Consider the following 21,527-nt stretch of genomic DNA (forward strand, 5'->3'; position numbering starts at 1 on the left):
AGAGCAATGCTACGGGGACAACAATGTTTGGATGACTCATGCACGACGATTAAATCGAGCCGACGAATCTTGAGCACAGCTGAGCAATGGCCGCTGGATCCTCTGGTCATGCACTTATCGTCCATACACTGTCCTGTGTGGAGCAGTTTCGAGCTCATAATTTAGTTAGGGAGGCTTGCGCTCATAAAACCTGGTTGGGCCAACTGTTGGAGTACGTACTTCTGGCCCTACCAAGGGACCTACAAAAGATACCTGATATTTCGGTAATAAAACCGGCTTTTCCACTAAAACAAAGAGGGATCACATTCTTTTTGTGTGTTAGGGCATGCATTTGTTTTATGGGCTATTTATAAAATATTCTGAGAACCAACTAGAGGTTGGATGTACGTGTGAAGAACAATAGCACACTAGCTGAGCCACCTCCTCCTCCAAGAAAGAAAGTTAGGGTTCTTGCCTCTCGCCAGCGCCGACGCAGGTCCGCCTCGTCTCCCGTGGCTCTAGGGCCATGGAGGCGCGATAGATCCTGGCAAGGGCCGGCGGGAGGGCTCCGTTTTTAGTCCGTTTTTTTTTTCAATCTTGCTAGGGTTTGTGTCCTGCCCAAGAAGGTGAGACGTCGGCGGCTCTCTGAAGATGGAATAAAGGTCTCTCCGCCTAGCCCCCATTTCGACGGTGCGTCTGGCATCGTTGGTGGGTGTGTGGAGGTGTGTCTCCGGCAGATCTATCTTTGGTGGATTTGCTCGGATCTCGTCGTTGTTCGTCTATGTTCATGTGTCTTCAGTTTGGATCCTTCCGATCTACGTTATTTTTCGTCGGCGGCGGTTGCTGTTCTGGGATGCTGGTCCTATGGGGCCTTAGCACGACAAATTTCCGACTGTCTTCTACAACAAGTTGTGCCCAACTCCGGCGATGGAGAGGCAAACTGAATACATTACCTGGGGCGATCCAAACGCGTCGAAAGTTATTTGTTCTTCGTTTTCGGCCTAGTGTGATACCAACCACCTGATCTCCAACAAGCAGCAGGTTTTGATGTAAGCCAAAATTTCCATTTCACAAGAGCATTGTGTTTCAGTGTATTTTACACCTCTGTACAGTGCACACACATCAAATTGTGCTAAAATGCTTTCAACACGCTTAATTAACCATGCATTTTCCCTAGGTTCCTTCAACATAGAAAAAGAGCACTAAAAATATGTTTCCAAGACTTGTCAAAATTCCTGAAGTCTTCCTTGGTGTAGTGGTGATCTCTGGTTGAACATGACGAAAAGCTTGAAGACCACTCTGTCAGTTTGGCCATTCACTCAGAGATGCACAAGTCCAAACACCTTCAGGTCAAACATCGCATATCCAAAGCAGCATTTTCTGTGTTCTCCATTTGCATTAATCACACTTGAGCAGCACTGTCGCTATCTTGGCCTTCACTTGTCGGTGTAACACGACGCAACTCATCAAGTACCTCAGTAAAATCATCTGGAGGGGGACATGAGAACTCAAGTACCTTTCCAGAGTGGGGATGCTTGAATCTGTCAAGGAAACAATAACCAAAGTCAAATGCAAGAAAAAATTCCTAAAAGGAAAATGAGACCCAAGAAAAATGTCAGTAAGATGCATCTTGGATAATACATACCCGAGCAATGCAGCATGGAGACATGGCCTGTCTATCTTTGATACCAGATTTGTAAGATCACCGTGATATTTTGAAGGAGTTCTGGGTCTCAAAAGTGACAATGCCATGCTTTTGGTACCTCCATATGTTTCATCACCAAGTAGGGGGTTCCCTAGATATTTCGCATGTGCCCGGATCTGAAAACCGGTTGGTGCGGGATAATTAACAAGATAAAATAAGTGGTTGCATTTGAGAATCATTTTCCAACATTGAGATGTACACTGTATATAATTCAGAATTCCAACCGTTGCCTAGAATGCTTTTTAAGCCACGACAAATTCGAACAAATATTGTAGTTAGTTCTTAAAATATGAGACTATCATGTAATGTATCACCTGGTGAGTGCGCCCTGTCTCCAATCTCCACTCTACCAGTGCAGACCCACCAGCACAAAAGACCTCTCTTACTTTATACCTGTAAAATTTCTTGAAATAGCAGAGAAATAAATTTCTGGTCTTGAGAAGAAAAAACTAAGCAACCAAGCTTGAAAACATTTGGAAGTTGCATAAGCAATATATAGTATTTCAAAATAAAATGATGGGGACAGTATTTATGTGGAGAAGTTCTACTCTTGTGAGCGAGCTATGTATAATTACATGAAACAGCAAGGTTTAACTTCATAACTCTTCGCCAGCACAGCTAATGCTAGGAGTAAGGAGTCAAAAGCAAGGAATTAAGTTGAATTAATCCCTCTTCACACTACTCAGCATAATAATCTAAACAGTATGAACCTTTTGGTCATCTTGCCTGTATGACTATGACATCAGGCTGGTTTCATCCAGAAGAACTTGCCTTTAGGGACAACAGATCATTTTAACTAGAAGAACTTTCTTTTAAAAAGAAAATCATGAAGTATTTATTCAGAAACATTATTTTAGTATGTATGCTTGGCTGTCCTAGTAAGTATTTATATTTTAACTAAACAGCTTTGGAGAAGCAGCATGAATCACCTACTAGCAGCATGCTTCGCATATCTGTGGCCTGATCCAGGAGCAGCAACCATACGTATCCGGTTGTTAGGATCACGAGATATAGGAACTTCAATTCTGGCAGAATTTGGGCTAGGTACACCACAAGTAAGACTGATGTATACCCTACTTATTGTATGCAACTTAAATTGCTCTGCTAATTGAGCATGTGAATGCTCATCCTGTCAACAAGGTGAATCCAAAGTAAGTCCATAACAAACTTGATACAACAAATAAGAGAGACCAATGTTAATAGGTAAACAATAACAATTTCATTTTCATATGCAAGTCCTATGGGAAGCTATTAGTGTTTATATTTTGGGACAGAACCGACTGGGCAATACCTTAGCTACAACAAGAAGTCCGCTTGTCCCCTTATCAAGCCTATGCACAATACCAGGGCGCACAATAGCTTCGCGGACCTCTGAACTTACTTCACCAATAGTAAATTGGTCAACATCAAATACGTCAACATCATCATCTGAAGATTCAGGGCACTCATCATAAATTGGACTGCGTGCTAAACAGGTAAAAGTTGAAATCTTGCAGTGGTGAAGTATAGCATTGACTAAGGTGCCATTTGCATTCCCTGGTGCTGGGTGAACAACCTAAAAGTCAAAACACATAGAATGCAAGAATAATTATTCTCCCTACCAGTAGAAAGAAAACTGCATGTAAGAGTTTAAAAAATTAAATAGAATTAGGATGGGGGCAATGTTTTGTGGAAAAGGTCATTAACAGGACAGTATAACCAACATTAACTTGAATGTCGATGTACTACGGAAAACACGTGAATGAACAAGCCTCAAAATTTGAAGTAGAACGAGTTACCTTTCAGTATACACTGATTTTACAGGTAGCCAGAGACTTCTCATCAACTGTATGTGTGGTTATCTACTGGATATTTTTTTAATCATTATGTTTCTCGTTTAACTAGACACCCTCATTAAGCTCATAAGTCTCATGCTGAAGGTCCAGCTATGTAGAAAATATGTTCTCCACAAACTAGTGTACATAAAAGTGATAAAACCTTATTGAGACATTCCTAAGAACAAGGTAACTACAAGTAAATCTTGCTCCTCCATATCACTACAAAAGATAGTGCATACCATATGAGCCGGTTTGTTCACAACGAGAAGATGTTCATCCTCGTAAACAATGTCCAGCGGGATGTCCTCCGCCTCTGCCCTCAGCGGCTGCAGCTCCGACACGGTGCAGCTGACCTTGTCCCCTCCCTTCACCGTCTGCGAAACCTACTACGTGCAGAAGCGCAAAGCAAGCCAGCTTTAGAATACCATCAAATGCTACCAACCCACGGCGTCTGCACCGAAACTTGCACTATTTTTGTATCATGCAATGCATTGTCTCCTCAGCTGTTTAGCATGAATATTTCTAGTTTGAGCTCACAACTGTTGTTTTCCAATATACAGGAGCACTCTGGTTTAAGAGAACAATTAATAACAGATAAGAAATGCTTAAGAAGCTTCCTAGCTGAATTTTGCAACGGCGAGAAGATGTAAACTTCCTAGCACCTTGGAGACGGGGCGGCCGTTGACGGCGACGAGGCCGGCGCGGATGCTGGCCTGCACGCGGGCGCGGCTAACGCCCCCGCCGCCCAGCCGCGCGGAGATCCACGCGTCGACCCGCGACCGCCCCTCCGCGGCCGGCACGGCCTCCTCCAGGCGGGTCCCGGCGTGGCCTCCCCTCCGCGCCGGCGCAGGCTCAGCCTCCGCGACCGCGTCCGAGGAGACGCACCTGGGGCGAGAGGAGACCCGGAGGGAATGGCTTCGGCTCGCGCCGCGGCGGAGGAGCGCGGAGAGCGCGGTGGCGACCGCCGGCGGCGGCGCCGCCGTCGCTGCTGCCGCCATGCTCTCTGGTGGGTTGGGTCCGTGGCTACCAGTCGAGCGGAGAGCGGAGGAGCAGGAGGATAACGTTTGGGTATTTTTGGGCCTGAAATGGGACCCGGTGCTTAGATGGGCTGGATTGATCTCTGTCAAACTATGGGTCGGGCTGAATTCCATATCTGTTTCTTTTTGCATCTGATGGGATTTGTCATCTTTGTGTAAGTTTGAAGATTACCTAAAAAAAGGTGTTTCTCAAAAAAGAAAACTTAAAAAATAAGTTTGAAGAGGAGCTAAAAGAAAGAGTTTGGAGAGTGCCTAGAAAAATTATGAGTTTGAAAAGAATGGCAAAGACAACTTGATAGAAACGGTCGACCATGGGGGAGCTCCCGCACGGTCGATTCGAAAGGCACCGACAACATAGAGCGCCCATGCATCTTCTTCGTTTCTTCTGGCTCGGGCCACCTGCAGGGATCCCAACAGGAATTATTACGCAGGGCGAATAAGTGAGTGCCACATGCCCATGTGGGCAACAACTTCAATCAAGTCATTTTTTTTTGCTGCTTTAGTCATCCAAGATGATGAGCCTCATTGCTTGGCTGGCGTTCAAGATCGACGAGTACTTAATTTAGGAACTCCACAATCAGTGATCTTGACGTTCTTGCATGTGCAGCTGAGCTTTTTGCCGGATCAATGTTGTTCTTATATGCTCGTGGTTTAACTTGGAAAGATGGCTGACGCAGGGGTGGCGTAAGGCCCCATGCAGCCAGGGCCTCGGCCTGGGGCATGGCTGGCTGACCCTTTGTCGTGTATAGCTACAACTACAATATATGACACATTTTGTGATTTTGTCACACGTACATACACGTCACTCCGACCTGACGCCGGTACTAGGCAGATGGATTGGTCCTTAGAACGGCGGTGTTCAACAGGAGATTTCAACAAATGTGTTCCGCTCATGGATAATCAGCCAACCAGCACCAGCCAAAGATTGTCCTCCGCCACTTGCGGTGAGCGTCACTATTGTATCTATTCGCGCTTCCTCTATACCGACGAGTACTTGGAAACAAACGAGAAGCAAAATAGTATAGCTCGGCTGAAGTCATTTTCTATAGGTTCCATCAATAATATGTAGCCGCCACATGTATAGCATACTTGGTATTCTGAATAGTACATATTCAGTATATGAATTTGCTTTTCACTATTCATATACCAGAAACAATAACTAATAACATTTATTTATTTTGACAAAATCCAAAATAATGGTAAAAGATTTAAAAAATTCAAAAGAATTATCTCAAAAGTCTCAAAAAGACTTTGATATAATATCTTTTTTTTTGGTTCAAATTTTTCCAAAAATATCAGTGATATACAAAACTTTGGGAATAGTTTTACCAAAATTTCAGAAGCACAAATTAAACTATTTCTACATATTACAAAACATTAAAAATATAAATCATAAATATTCATGCTATTTTCAATTATTTATGTCATATTTAAATCATTTTAAGAAACATTCCGCACACAAAAATCAGTTTGAAAAAACATTTAGCACAATCTTCAATTGTTTGAAAAACAATTTCACTTTCAACTCATAGTTTTCTCACACACGTTTCAATTATTTCAGACATATTTCATTCGATCTCAACCTTTTAAACATACACCAACAAACTTAAAAAAGTATTCCACGCACAGTTTCACAATAGTTTCGTCAAACAGATTTTGAAATAATACGAAAATTCGTATTTCAAAAACTAGTTTGTATTCTACTTTGTTAAGTCTTTTAAAAAAATCTGATGTGAAGCATTTTCGCTGTTCCTTTAGAAGCTGGCCCATCCTGTTTAGAGGAAAAAACCTGGGATCATTTCGGTATAAAACGTTAAGGCTTCTACAGGGCCGAAATTCTTGAAGACGCGCAGCAAAGCCTTTTTTCCCACGCGGCCCATCACTTAAACCCATAAACCCTCCTGTCCATCCCCCCGTCCGCCTGCAGCAGCTGCTAGGGTTCCTCTCGTCCACCCCGCCGCCGCCGCCCGTCCACCCGCCGCCGCCATGGCCGCCGACACCACGAAGCCGCTCTTCCCGGCGGCGCCGCACACCTCGCTCCTCCCGTCCCACGGGAACGCCAACCGCCTCTCGCCGGAGGCCGCCTACTGGCGCAACTTCCGCTCCTCCACGCTCGACACGGGCTCCACCGCCTTCTCCGTCACCCACCTCGCCTTCTCCCCGGCGCACGCCAGGCCCACGCTCGCCGCCGCCTGGTCCTCCGCCGTGCACCTCTTCGCCGGCGACCCGCTCTCGCCGCGGCCCAAGACGACCGTCTGCAAGGACGGCGCCGCGTTCTCGCCCTCCTTCCGCTGCGACGGGGCGCTGCTCGCCGCCGGCGACGGGAGGGGCGTCGTCCGCGTCTTCCGCGTCGACAAGCCCACCGCGGGCCCGCTCCGCACCCTCTCCGCCCACGCCGCGCAGACCCGCGTGGTCCGCTACCCGGAGGCCGGCGGCGACAAGGTCCACCTCCTCACCGCCGGCGACGACGCGCTGCTCGCCTACTGGGACGTCCCCTCCGAGACGCCCGTCTTCACCGTCCCCGCCGCCCACCGCGACTACATCCGCGCCGGCGCGCCGTCCCCCGTCGACCACAACCTCTTCGCCACCGGCTCCTACGACCAGAGCGTCAAGCTGTGGGACGCCCGCACGGGGAAGGCCCCCGCTTTGTCCTTATCCCATGGCGCCTCGGTGGAGAGCGTGCTGTTCCTGCCGTCCGGCGGGTTGCTTGCCACGGCCGGAGGCACCACGGTCAAGATTTGGGATGTGATTGGTGGTGGCCGGCTCGTGCACTCGGTGGAGAGCCATGTCAAGACAATCTTCGCGCTCGCGCTCGGGAAGATGGGCGCCACTGGGGAAACTCGGCTGCTTAGCGCAGGGAGTGATGGTTATGTGAAGTGCTTTGATTATGGGGAGCTCAAGATGACACACTCGATGCGGTATCCCAAGGAATTGCTGTCCGTGGCTTGCTCGCCGTGTGGGACGGTGCTTGTTGCCGGGTCTTCAAAGGGTGACATCTTTGTGCGCAGAAGGAAGAAGAATGCAACAGAGGAGGTGGAAGAGGAGGTTGTAAGCAGCGAGTTCGCCTGGACAATGCCCAAGCCAGAGAAGCAGGCGCTCAAGCCGAGCTACTACAGATACTTCCTCCGCGGCCAGAATGAAAAGGCCAAGCAGGGCGACTTCGTGATCTCAAGGCCCAAGAAGGCGAAGTTCGCAGAGCACGACAAGCTGCTGAGGAAGTTCAGGCACAAGGATGCTCTGGTTTCAGCATTAGCCAAGAACAATCCGAGGAGCGTCGTGGCGGTGATGGAGGAGCTGGTCGCGAGGAGGAAGCTGGTGAGATGCATCGGGAATCTGGACGTGGCCGAGCTCGGGCTTCTCCTCGACTTCCTGCATCGCAACGCGACCCTGCCGAGGTACGCAAGGCTGTTGCTTGGGGTGGCGAACAAGGTGCTGGAGATGCGCGCGGAGGATATCATAAGCGAGGATGGGGGGAAGTTGAGGGGGTGCATCAGGAACCTTAAGCGGATGGTCGTGGAGGAGATTAAGATACAGCACACGCTGCAGGAGATCCAGGGGATGATATCTCCCATGCTCGCGCTTTCTGCGAGTAGATTAAAGTGAATTTTTGTTACCTGTTTGGGCTGCCATAAGTGCTCGTGTATGTTCATTTACGCTTCATAGACCATGCTTGCTTGGTGGTGAAATTTTGGCTTGTTTCTACTGAGTGAGATCCTAGTGCCTAGAGACTTTTGATCCGATTGTTCTTCTAGTATGTCCCCTTATTTTGATGATGTTCAGTATCGATTCAAGTGATGTGATCGCTTATTCCTTGTGCTTCTCTTCCACAAAAATATTATCAATCATTCAGTTTCCAAGCTGAGACCATGTATCCTGTGCTGATCATCGTGCCAGAGCTAGAATGGTTACATTTATCTGGAAGAAATCGATAGTTTTGCTGTTCCAGAGACTGGAGCTTTTCTTTGTCATTTTTCTTGCAGGCCTGTCTTGATATTTTTGTAAACTTCGCAATGAATCGTCAAACGAGTTCTGGACAACGGCAATCCTTCTCCTGTCACAACAAAATTTGCGAAAGTTGGCTGCTTCTTTCGCACTCCTTAACCCATCCCAAAACATGCTACTTTCACCTTGCATCCGGCTATCAGGTATTTTTATTCTTACCTGTTTCAATCCTAAATTCAATGCTCTGCAATTACCACATGGCCATAATCCTGACTTTTGATCGGATTATTTCTCTAGTATGTTTATTTTAATGATATCCAGTTCAAGTGATGTGGTCGCTTATTCCTTGTGCTTCTCATATTTGTGCTTCTCTTCCAGACAAATATAATCAATCATTCAGTTTCTAAGTTTCTAGAGACCCTGTGGCCAGAGCTAAAATGGTCAACATTAGTCTGGAAGAAATCGATGGTTTTGCTGTTCCAGAGAGCATCTCTTGCCCTTCCATCAAAATGCTATAACTGCATTAAACTAGATGGTACCTATATATAGTGAGCATTTGTTTTCTTAGCTTGTTGAATCATGTACTTGGAATGACCTGAAGCTCATCTGCATGATACATTGGGTTGTACATGAGAACTGCTGGTTTTATCAACAAAACGTGTATAGAATACTCAAAAGAACCTTGGTGTGTTGTCATGCACTTGGTATGGAACATAATATGTTCAGTAGCTATTAGGTCTTGCTCGCTCTCTGCATAATTCTCTGGTGGACTCCACCAGATTATATAACACTTGCAAAAGATGTTGCTTACAGTACTAGTTGAGCAATGTACTGGAGGCAGCTAGTGCTGTTCGATTCAGTGATTTAATTGATGTTCTGAGAGGCACTAGGCACATGGCAGAAGTTGAGTATGCCAACATACATGCATTGACTCTTGTGCACGTCTACGGAAAGTTGGAAACACTGAAGAGAGGTTTCTTTCATATATATATATATACTCATGTGTAGTGTATAGCTGTAGAGATTTCAGATTTGTAACAACACCTTGTGCTAAGAGGAATAACATACAACGTTCAAGTTTCCATATTATTTCTGAAACTTAGACCCTGATCTATTAATAATATTCTGATTGACTGCTCGGTTTTTGGTGAAGAGCTTAGTTAGCAACTCCATGATTTTGTGAAAATTTTAGCTTGTGTTTCTGCTAATCGAGTTTTTGAACAGCAGATAGTTCCGAGTTTGGTAGAAATCAAGTTTTCTTTGGATACTGTAAATCATGCATTAGTAGCCAGCTGATGGATACAGCTAGCTTGTGATATTTTAATCTATGTGTTGTGCTGAATGTTGAGTTACATGCATCCTGTATTATTTAAGTTACATGTTAGTCCTGGGTCTCCTGAATCGTGCCTCTGCATAGAGTGCATTAATTACAACTAAAAGTGGCTAGACATTGATTCATTACATTTGGGACTTGAACTATTTGTGTGTTATCCAAGATTGTAAGATTTGAGAAAGTTGGCTGCTTATTTCGTACTCCTTATTCCTTAATCTCTTTTGATCCTTCCCATCCCTCCCTTGGGTAGTGAAACCGTTTTGCTGATTCTTATCTCTTTCGATTCTCAATTCAATGCTCAATGCTCACCACATGACCAGATTTGTAGTTTATCTGCTTGTTTATGAAGTGCCATAATTTACCAGTTGCAGCTTCTTGGCTTAATTATATGGTTGCATTTTCCCTATGATTTATCACTGGACTTGATTTTGTCAAGTGTTGCCTACTTAGTCACTCAACTTATTGTCTGAACTCTGAAGTGTCTAGCAAGTACATAGACATAACTTACCTTTGATCATATTTCATCCACGACAAATTGAATTTAGTGTCATCATATTTCCCCTTCTACTTATTCCAGATCTGATGCTGTTTCTCCTAGTGAATGCTTAAACCCCTCTACCCATTTGTGAATTCTTGGGATATTAGATGGGCTACCTATGAATTATGATTCCCTGAATCTTGTTTTGTCTACAGATAGGAAACCCAAGTTTGAGTTTGAGGAGGTGGAGCCCTCCAGGAAGGGAAGGTATTTGACAAAGAGGCGTTTGAAGCTCCAGAGGAAGTGGGAAAAGAGGAAGAGGAAGGAGGCCAATAAAAATGATCCACGGCAATATCAGACCCAAGGGGGAAGAACAAAATAGAAATTTCCTACAGCTGAAGCTCGACTCAAATATAAGATCAAGGTATCGACAAGTCAGCCTTGTTTTCTCTTTTGCTATTTGCTTGGCTTGGTTACTTCCTCACTGAAACATTTTGACAATGTGTGGTTTCCTTGACAAGGAAGTTGTTTGCTTGCTTTTTCTATATTAGGTATGGGACTTGCTAATATCAGACCCAAGGAGTACTTTATATTTAGATCGTAAATTGGAAGATGCCTAACATTATAAACCTGAACATGGTTTGACAGTTGACATCCATATGTCAGCACAGTACCGGCAGCCTGTTTCCAGTTCTTATGTCCATAAACACAGCTGGTGGCAGCGCTTGGTTCTGATCATTAGCCCTCAGGCCGACTCTATATAAACCAGACTCGTCTCCTCCGGCGACAGCGGCCATGCTCAAATGAAGCCCCCAGCCCGAAGTGCTAATGCAAGGATGATCATTCTTTGACCCATGCTGGAAAGAAGTGGCTCATCAGCGTGCTGCCGCAAATGGTTCACGAGCACGGTGTTGATGATGACTGAGCTGGGGCATGGCGAGGAGCGGCGGGCACGCAACAAGGTTGTGGGGGGCGTGGTCGAGTACAACACCGTAACACCCACGGAATTCCGTTCAAGAGGGAGGAACCCCACGGAATTACATTAACAAGGAGGCAATAGCCTGTCAAAAGAGAGGAGGAGGCAAGACACCTCGAGCCGACCTCCACGAATTTAAACAATGTTGTCAACAACTTTTTATATCCCATATTTGATAATAGTGGAAGAAGATTTAGATGGCTTCGGCCCATGATTTTTACCCCAATTTGGAGGGTTTTCCATGTTAAAAAATCTGGTGTCATATGTGTGTTGATGTTCTGCTGCTGTCCAGACATCGTTTGAGGAGCGTCTACTATGTTGCCAGAGTTATTTCTTGCATATGTGTTGTTGCATATTTTTCTTCCGTGCTAAGCAATGATCTTTGAAGGGGTGCTAAGATTACTTTGTTTCCGCTGCAGTAGGCCACGCGTGTGTGCTAATTCTCAACAAGGAAGAAACAAGGAACATCTGTACTTCCAATCCTTCTGAAGATGGCAAAGATTGAACAAGAAAGATCCGTGATTCCAATTATTCTGAAACAAACTTCCTTTCATTACGTGATCTGAATCATTTTGAAATCTGTTATATTGGGGCTTGGGTAATTAAAGAGGAGAGATATTGGTTTGCACCTTTTCAATGCATTTTTTTTACTTAAGTCCATAATTTGTCTTAAAATCTCTAGATGTACACTCTTCACCGGACGGAGGGAGTATTCTGTATACTGAAAATGAGAGATTGCATTTGTATATAACCTTGAAGAGCCGATCGTTTTCTGGCACCAGACGAGTCCGTGGTGCGCCGCTACTACCACCCTACTGTCGGAGCCGGCTTGACTTCGTTACACATAGCTTGTTTGATCTTGCATTAGCACAGGGGCCCCTTTTTTCGATAATGGGTGAATCTTATTGGCTCAAAATGAAGCAGTAAGAAGATACATAACATAGTGAGCACACACCAGGCTTCTACACAGCTAGGATGTGCACATGCAACACCAACTCACACACACGAAAATGCTAGCAATTAACAAAGTCATATAAGACCAAAACTAAGCGTAAGCGAGAGAAAAAAAAACTTCAAAGCGTTCAGATTTATGATCAACAAACTACAACGATGATCATATTCGTACCAACTATTTCATTACACCACATGGACGATGGGATTCTTCAAAATCAACGCCTTTAGGAAGGGAGGGAGCAACAATCAAGTGTCGGCGTCACCAGATCTAACCACAAGGTCAGAATCTAGGTTTTTACCTTGAAGAATCAGTTCGAGCGTATTCAAGCAATGCCTTCACCAAGGTAACGGCGTAAGAAAAAGCATCGCCATTGCCAGGTATAACCACTAGGGTTTGACCTAGCCTTTCGTCCCGATCAGGTGCTCGAGTAACACCACCAACGAAATCACTCATATGTTGTTGCCGCCACTTTTCAGCAGCTACGTGCGGTGCGATCATCGCCACTGCACAACCATCCCTCTGCGTCAAGCCTCGTCCATAATTTGTATCTCACCCCTGAAGTCACCACTGGATCAAGAGAGATGAGTCATCCTGAAGACCTTTCGGTGACCACCGCCGTCGTGGAGCTGTAGATAGTCGCATCAATAGACTGCAACATAGGGCTCTTGTACGTATAGTAGTGTTGGAATTTTGCTAGTAGGCCTTTGGCCCAAAGCCCAACTAAAATTCTGAAATTCTCTTGGCCCATTCATGCACACATGTGAGTAGAGTGAGTGAGACTAAAGTTTAGTCCCACCCCGGAAGTTGAGAGAGAGTTGCACCTCTTTATAAGGTGAGCTCTTCTACCACTTGTATGAGCATGAGAAGAGGAGACCTACACGCGCGCTCCTCCTCCTCGTTCGCCGCGCCACACCGCGGGTTGCGGGATTGAGCCGAACCGAGGACAGAGCTATGCACGTTGTCTATATTTTTGCTGCTCAGGAAAAAATAATGAGTCATTAATTAATAATTAACGGACGCGTTAATTACTGAACAGTTTCCGATTCTTTTGGATTGTGACGACTCGGATGTGGGGTTTACTCCTACGACCTGTCCGGCCCGCACTATATAGTTAGGCAGACGTCTACCCTAGCCGCCGCCGGTTTTTCGTATGGTTTCTCACCACCGTTCCAGATCATTGCGCCGCCAAGCAAGTCTTCTCCATCCCTCCTTTCGGCGTGCACCAGGAGAAGGGACAGCAGGCTGCTGGAACCCCGCCTCTCGTAATCCTGTACGGGAGAGGGGCGATCATATTTTTGGGGAGCGCACTCGCGCGACTGCTGGCAGCGATGACTTTGCGAACGACGACTTCTTCCCTGACCTCAGCAACCTCATCCTCGACGACATGGGCGACAACGTCAACGCCGGCGGTGCTGCTCCCGCTGCACCGTATGTGATTCCATCCTTCCTGTTCGAGATCGTTGTAGAATTCATGTTTCTAGTATGTGCCTAGATGTGATCTGTTTATCTACTATGCTAGTTCGCACAATTAGTTTAATATCTGCTACTGTAGTCATGATTTATCTTCTATTTATTCGGATTAAATCTTGTAGTAATTTGCTCGTATTTCCAACAATCCAAAAACCTAATTATAGGCAATTTACTCCGAGTGGTTTTGCTGCGCATCTGAAGCCCCCCGCCTTTAAGGGGGCGCAATATAAGAGGTGGCGCACAAGAGCAGTCTATTGATTTCAGACCATGGGCTGCTATGATGCCACCAAGGGCAAGCCCGAGGGCGATCTTAATCCAGCACAACTAGAAGCTTTTGAGAAGATCGATACTCTCTTTAAAGACGCTCTTCTGAGTGTTCTGGATGATTCCATTATGGACTCGTATATGTTGTTTGAAAACGGCAAGAACATGTGGGCTGCGCTCGAGGCCAAGTTTGGTGCCTCGGACGCCGGCAACGAGTTGTACGTCATGGAGCAATTCTATGACTATAAGATGACTGATGAGCACTCTGTTGTACAGCAGGCTCATGAGGTGCAGTCGCTCGCAAAAGAACTTGAGTAATTCAAGTGTGTGTTGCCGGAAAAATTTATTGCCGGAGGCATCATTGCCAAACTTCCACCTTCGTGGAACAATTTTTGCTACTTCCCTGAAACACAAGAGACATGAGTTTTTCATTGCGGATCTCATTGGTACTCTTTTTTTTGAAATGGTCACCGGGGGGGGGGGGCTCCCCACCTGAATATATTTCAAACACAGCAGAAGAGTACATGGCTCACAAGTTTTGTGAGGAGAGGAAGTCACGCCACAGCCCGGCGTGTTCCTTTAGGCTCTCGGTTTTGAGACGAGGAGCCCATATAGTTATGTCATCAATAATAGCCCAAATGGAATCGGCAGTGTGAAGGTCTATTCCCTGGAAGACTTTTTTGTTCCGTGCATCCCAGATCTTCCATAGGACGATTAGGAGCATGAAGGAGCGGACTGAAGTTGGCAAAGCAGTTGGTAACCTCGTAGAAAAGAGGTCACTAATAGGCGTAAAGCACGGGCGAATGGAGGTAGCCTGCCAAATGCCCCGAGCAACCGGGCATGTAAAGAACAGGTGCTCGCGATCTTCAACTTGGTGAGAACATCTTGGACAAGCTTCTATATCCAGGATGCTTTTTTATGCAAGTTCTTCCGGGTGTTGAGACGGTTGAGGTAGAAGAGCCATCCGAAGATCATAACCTTTTTGGGCACTTTTGAGTCCCAAATGGCGGCGAGCGTGGGATCAGAGAGATGATCCGAGAGAGCAGCATACGCACCCCGGGTCGAGAAGGCGGACCCGTTGAGCAGGCGGCGAGAGTCCGGAACCTGCGAGAGAGCACAAACCTGCAACAAAGAGTTTAGAGAAGCAAGTTCTGCAATCACAGTAGTGGTTAGCCGATTACGAAGAGCAAGTTCGATCCCCTCCTGCATAATTGTAACTACCAAGTCATTTTGTTTTGTATGGTGGGAAAAAAGGGTTGGGTAGACTATAGCCAGAGGTTCTGGCTTTAGCCATTGATCTAACCAGAAGAAGGTGGAGCAACCGTCTCCAACAATGCACTGGGAAATCTCTCTCAAGTTCTGAAGGTGTTTGAAAATAGTCTTAGCAAGAAAGGAGCTGTTCTTGCCAAAGCCAATGTGGAGAGGTAAGTGATGCAAAACCCAATCCTTCCAAGGGAGGGAGGTGGAGTGTAAAAATTTGTAGGCAAATTTCAGCAGTAAACAAAAATTTTGTGCACGAAGGTTTTTAACACCCAAACCACCTGCATCTCTAGGAGTGCACACTTTATTCCAAGCAACCAAGCATTTAGCCCCAGAGCAGGTTTCATCGTTGGACCAGAAGAAAGTGCGTCTACGTTTATCAATCGCTTCAATAACCTAGACGGGCAGAGAAAAACAAAGCATAAAATATGTGGGGAGACTGCCTAGGATGGCAGAGAGGAGAACTAATTTGCCTCCACGCGAGAGGAGTAGGGCACACCAGCCAGCCAGATAGGTGTCGCATCGGTCGACGACAGGCTGAAAAGCAGAGGGCGGCAGCTTATGCGGGGAGAGGGGTAGTCCTAGGTAGGATTGAGGAAAGGAAGATATGTTCGTTCCAAGGTCGGAGGCCATACGAGCGGCATCCTGCGGATCCACATTAAGGGGGATGAAAGTCGTTTTAGTGAAGTTGATTTGAAGACCAGTGGCTGCGGCAAAGGCGTCTAGGATGTGTTTGAGGTGCTTGGCAGCAGTCGTGGTAGCTTTAACTATGATTAGAGTGTCGTCCCCATATTGCAGAACCGGGCACGGGAGGTGGGGACACAAGGGGTGTAAAAGCGTACCATCCTTGTGAGCGTTAATGATCATTTGCTGTAGAATGTCAGCCATAATAATGAACAGGTAAGGTGATAGTGGGTCACCTTGCCGGAGTCTGTTCTTGCATTGGATCCACTTCCCTGGGATGCCATTAAGCATAACAGCGGTGGATCCAGTGGTAAGCAGAGATCGGATCCAGTCACACTAGCGGGGTGGGAAGCCCCTAACCTGTAAGGTGTGGAGGAGGGAGGACCAACAGATTGATTCGAACGCTTTCCGAAAGTCCAGCTTGACGATGATGGCTGGAGCTTTTTTCTTGGCGCAGCAGTGAAGAATGTTAGCGGCGTAGAGGAAGTTTTCTGAGATATTGCGCTAGACAGGAAGCCAGTTTGGTCGGCGTGGACCAGAAGAGGGATATGAGCTTTAAGTCTGTTGGTAAGGAGTTTGGCAACACCTTTGATAGGGCAATTTTGTAGGGAGATGGGGCGAAAGTCATTTGGGGACCTGGCATCATTATTCTTTGGGAGAAGAATAATGAGGGCTCGGTTGAGGCAGGAGATGTCCGAACGCAGGGCATGAAAATCAGCAAAGAAGTTGCGGATTTTACCTTTGAGAATATGCCAAAAATTCCTGTAGAACCCAGGGCCAAAACCGTCCGGGCCAGGGCTAGCATTTTTATTCATGGACAAGAAAGCCTCAGAAATCTCGTCATCCGTGAAAGGGGCATCAAGAGATCGAAGTTGGGGAATAGATGAGGGATATAGATCTAGGAGGGAGAAGGACCAAGTGGGTTGAAAAGCAGTGCCGAGAAGAGAGGTGTAGTAGTCAGAGAGGATTTTTGATTTAGCGTCATGAGAAAAGAACTCAGAGCCGTTCGCCTCCAGGACCGTGATCTTATTTTTGCGAAGTCGGGCTGAGGCTGAGGCATGGAAGAAACGAGAGTTTTCGTCTCCTTCCAGCGTAGTTCGGACTTTCCCACGTTGGATCCAGTACAACACCTTTTCACGAAGAGTGCGTTGTAGAACTTTGATGATAACCCGGCGAAGTGCAAGCTCGAGGGGTGAAAGAAAGCGAGATTCTTCAATGATATCGAGAACAGATATAACTGTTTTGCAATTCTTTTCATGAGTGTTCAGCGGAATAGCAGAGCGCCTCCACCTTTTAAGATCGGACCACGTCCGTTTGAGAGCGGCGGCAAGGTTCAGGGCGTGGTTGGAACGTATACGGGCCTCAGCCCAAGCTGTTTGGACAGTGGTAAGGCAGGCCGGTCGAACGGCCCAACGATTTTCAAAGCGAAAAAGAGCGGGGCGAGTTGCTGAGGGAGCTTCTAGTGCCCACATGGTACAGAAGAAGAACTCCCAGCCCAACAAGTTCTTCTAGTGCCCACATGATACAGAAGAAGAACTCCCAGCCCAACAAGTTCAAAAATAACAAGAACAAAACTCAGGGCAAAGACAAGTTTGATACAAAGAACAAGCCATCACATTCTACCAACATCAAGAAGAATTCTCATAAGAAGGGGAAGGGACTTTGCCATGTCTGCGGTGATCCTAATCACTGGGCTCCGAAGTGTCCTAACCGCTTTGAGGAGCGCGAACATGAGAAGAGCGGCAAGTCTGCTAATGTTATCATCGGGGATATTGATATGAAGGAATCAAGGCAACGGGGACTTCACCTGCTGATGGGGAACGGGTCAGATGCCATAGTTCGAGGTGTTGGTACGGTCGATCTGAAGTTTACTTCAGGGAAGACTGCTCGTCTGAAGAACGTTCATCATGTGCCGTCCATAAATAAAAATCTCGTTAGCGGTTCCCGTTTATGTCGAGATGGTTTTAAGTTGGTTTTCGAATCCAATAAAGTTGTAATTTCTAAGTATGGATAATTTGTTGGAAAAGGTTATGAGAGCGGAGGCTTGTTCCGCCTGTCTTTGTCAGATATTTGCACTAAAGTTATTAATAATGTTTGCCACAACAATGAGTCTGATATTTGGCATTCACGACTTTGTCACATTAACTTTGGTTGCATGACACGGCTAGCCAATATGAATTTAATTCCGAAAATCTCTACTGTCAAAGGCTCTAAGTGCCAAGTATGTGTGCAAGCTAAGCAACCTCGCAAGTCCCATAAGACTGCAGAGGCAAGAGACTTGGCGCCACTAGAGCTTATACATTCTGATCTTTATGAGATGAATGACGTGTTGACAAAAGGTGGAAAGAGATACTTCATGACGTTGATTGATGACTCCACTAGATATTGTTATGTGTATCTTCTGAAATCAAAAGATGAGCCTTTAACTTTCTTCAAAAACTATAAAGCTGAGACAGAGAACCAACTTGATCGAAAATTAAACGGCTTAGGTCCGATCGTGGTGGAGAGTATTTTTCTAATGAATTTGATCTGTTTTGTGCTGAACATGGTATAATCCATGAGAGGACGCCTCCCTACTCACCTCAGTCAAATGGGGTAGCCGAAAAAAAAGAACCGAACTCTAACTGATATGGTTAACACCATGTTAGACACATCGGGTCTTTCCAAGAAATGGTGGGGGGAGGCACTGATGACTGCGTGTCATGTCCTAAACCGAGTTCCCACAAAGCATAAGACCATGACTCCGTTTGAGGAATGGGAAAGGAAAAGATCGAAACTCTCTTACCTACGTACTTGGGGTTGTTTGGCGAAAGTCAATATACCAATTCCCAAGAAGCGCAAGCTTGGACCAAAAACCGTGGATTGTGTTCTTCTGGGCTATGCTTTTCATAGCATTGGCTATAAATTTTTGATAATATAATCAGAGGTATCCGACATGCATGTTGGTACGATTATGGAGTCGAATGATGCAACTTTCTTTGAGGACATATTTCCTATGAAGGATATGTCGAGTTCATCAAATCAGGAGATACCTACTCCATCTAGTGAGGAATTCGCTGCAATTCCTGAACCCACCATTGTGATGGAACACGTTGAGAATCCTGTTGAGGGTGACAATGGAACTCTTGTGAGGAGAAAGAGACAGAGGACTGCAAAGTCTTTTGGTGATGATTTCATTGTGTACCTTGTGGATGACACAACCAGGACTATTTCAGAAGCCTATGCATCTCCTAATGCTGACTACTGGAAGGAAGCTCTTCGTAGCGAGATGGATTCCATCTTAGCTAACGGTACCTGGGATATCACTGACCGTCCTTATGGGTGCAAACCTGTAGGATGTAAGTGGGTGTTCAAGAAGAAGCTTAGACCTGATGGTACGATTGAAAAGTACAAGGCACAGCTTGTGGCCAAGGGTTATACCCAGAAAGAAGGTGAAGACTTCTTTGATACTTACTCACCCGTGGCTAGACTGACCACAATTCAGGTGCTACTATTACTGGCTGCCTCACATGGTCTTCTCATTCATCAAATTGACGTTAAGACAACTTTCCTCAATGGAGAGTTGAAGGAGGAAATTTACATGGACCAGCCAGATGATTTTGTAGTACCTGGTCAGGAAGAAAAGGCGTGCAAGTTATTAAAGTCTTTATATGGCCTTAAACAAGCTCCTAAGGAGTGGCATGCGAAGTTCGAAAGAACATTAACTACTGTCGGCTTTCTAGTAAACGATGGTGACAAGTGCGTGTACTATCGCTATGGTGGGGGCGAAGGAGTTATTCTTTGTCTGTATGTCGATGCCATACTGATCTTTGGAACCAAACTTTATTTAATCAAGGAGGTTAAGGATTTCTTATCTCGCTGTGTTGAGATGAAGGATTTAGGAGTAGCTGATGTTATCTTAAATATCAAGCTGTTGAGAGATGAGAATAGTGGGATCACACTGCTTCAGTCTCACGATGTGGAAAAGGTCTTGAGTCATTTTGGGTATAGCGACTGCACGCCTTCTCCAACTCCATATGATGCTAGTGTGTTGCTTCGAAAGAATCAACAGATTGCTAGAGATCAACTGAGGTATTCTCAGATTATTGGCTCGCTTATGTATTTGGCGAGTGCCACAAGGCCTGACATCTCTTTTGCTGTGAGCAAGCTGAGTCGGTTTGTATCAAAACCGGGAGATGATCATTGGCATGCGCTTGAGAGAGTTATGCGCTATTTGAAAGGCACCGCGAGCTATGGGATTCACTACACCGGGTATCCAATGGTACTGGAGGGTTATAGTGACTCAAACTGGACATCTGATGCTGATGAGATTAAGGCGACAAGTGGTTATGTTTTTACACTTGGTGGTGGTGTTGTTTCCTGGAAGTCTTGCAAGCAGACCATCTTAACGAGGTCAACTATGGAAGCAGAACTCACAGTATTAGAAACTGCCACTGTTGAAGTAGAGTGGCTTCATGAACTCTTGATGGACTTACCTATGGTTGAAAAACCAATACCCCCTATCCTGATGAACTGTGATAATCAAACTATGATCGTCAAGATAAACAGTTCAAAGGACAATATGAAGTCCTCAAGACATGTGAAGAGGAGACTAAAATCTGTCAGAAAATTGAGGAACTCCAGAGTTATTACGTTGGATTATATCCAAACATCGAAAAACTTGGCAGATCCCTTCACAAAGGGTCTATCACGGAACGTGATAGATGATGCATCGATGAAGATGGGCTTGAGACCCACCGCATGAGTTGTCCATAGTGATAACCCACTCTATATGATCGGAGATCCCGTGAAGTAGAAGTGGGAGACAAGCTGTTGGTCAGCTGGGAGGAGAGTATCCCTATATTAACTATCCCACTTCGTGAAAATGCAATACTCTCCTGATCTGCATGGCAGGTTGATACTTATCTTAGTGTGTTTCAAGTGGCTTATTCGGGTAAGTAGAGATGTTGTCCTGCAGAACATCTTCTGAGAAACACACCTATATGAATTTGACTGTTAACATCGCAGTCAGTGAGAATTGGGTGTTCTCTAATAAATTCATGAAAAGGCCCTGGAGTACGACGTATACGCTCCACCCGCGGGGAAGCCTTGCGGCAGCCCAGTATCGATTAAGAATTTGTGTGAAACTAGTCTCGCATAAAACTTGTAGTTCAAGGGATAGTCCACTATTCAAGTTGTGATCTAGTGTAGCAAAAATCTCTAAGTGGAAGTTCAACTTCACAGTCTCCACTAAGCACCGGTATATAAACAATGTTTTAGAACTAAATGATGAGATGTGCCAATGAGACTTTATGGGGGATTGTTGGAATTTTGCTAGTAGGCCTTTGGCCCAAAGCCCAACTAAAATTCTGAAATTCTCTTGGCCCATTCATGCACACATGTGAGTGGAGTGAGTGAGGCTAAAGTTTATTCCCAGCCCGGAAGTTGAGAGAGAGTTGCGCCTCTTTATAAGGTGAGCTCTTCTACCACTTGTATGAGCATGAGAAGAGGAGACCTACACGCGTGCTCCTCCTCGCTCGCCTCGCCACGCCACGCCTCGTCACGACGCGCCGCGGGTTGCGGGATTGAGCTGAGCCGAGGACAGAGCTATGCACGTTGTCTATATTTTTGCTGCCCGGGAAAAATTA

General features: G+C 45.8%; 2 protein-coding genes across 2 annotated transcripts; one reads left to right on the forward strand and one right to left on the reverse strand.

The window, feature by feature from the left end:
• Window positions 1-1,021: 1,021 nt before the first annotated feature.
• On the reverse strand, window positions 1,022-4,547 carry LOC123149656 (RNA pseudouridine synthase 2, chloroplastic). The gene is made up of 7 exons (XM_044569358.1): window positions 4,164-4,547; window positions 3,741-3,884; window positions 2,976-3,239; window positions 2,614-2,813; window positions 1,999-2,077; window positions 1,625-1,800; window positions 1,022-1,520 (listed from the first exon to the last, which is right to left on the reverse strand). The coding sequence occupies exons 1-7, from the start codon at window positions 4,497-4,499 to the stop codon at window positions 1,382-1,384; spliced, it is 1,338 nt and encodes a 445-aa protein (XP_044425293.1). The 5' UTR covers window positions 4,500-4,547; the 3' UTR covers window positions 1,022-1,381.
• A 1,915-nt stretch (window positions 4,548-6,462) lies between these two features.
• On the forward strand, window positions 6,463-8,395 carry LOC123149655 (protein SLOW WALKER 1). Its single transcript, XM_044569357.1, has one exon. The coding sequence runs from the start codon at window positions 6,525-6,527 to the stop codon at window positions 8,139-8,141; it is 1,617 nt and encodes a 538-aa protein (XP_044425292.1). The 5' UTR covers window positions 6,463-6,524; the 3' UTR covers window positions 8,142-8,395.
• The last annotated feature ends 13,132 nt before the right edge of the window (window positions 8,396-21,527 follow it).

Source organism: Triticum aestivum, chromosome 7A (genome assembly GCF_018294505.1).
Source record: "Triticum aestivum cultivar Chinese Spring chromosome 7A, IWGSC CS RefSeq v2.1, whole genome shotgun sequence".
Lineage (NCBI taxonomy): Eukaryota > Viridiplantae > Streptophyta > Magnoliopsida > Poales > Poaceae > Triticum > Triticum aestivum.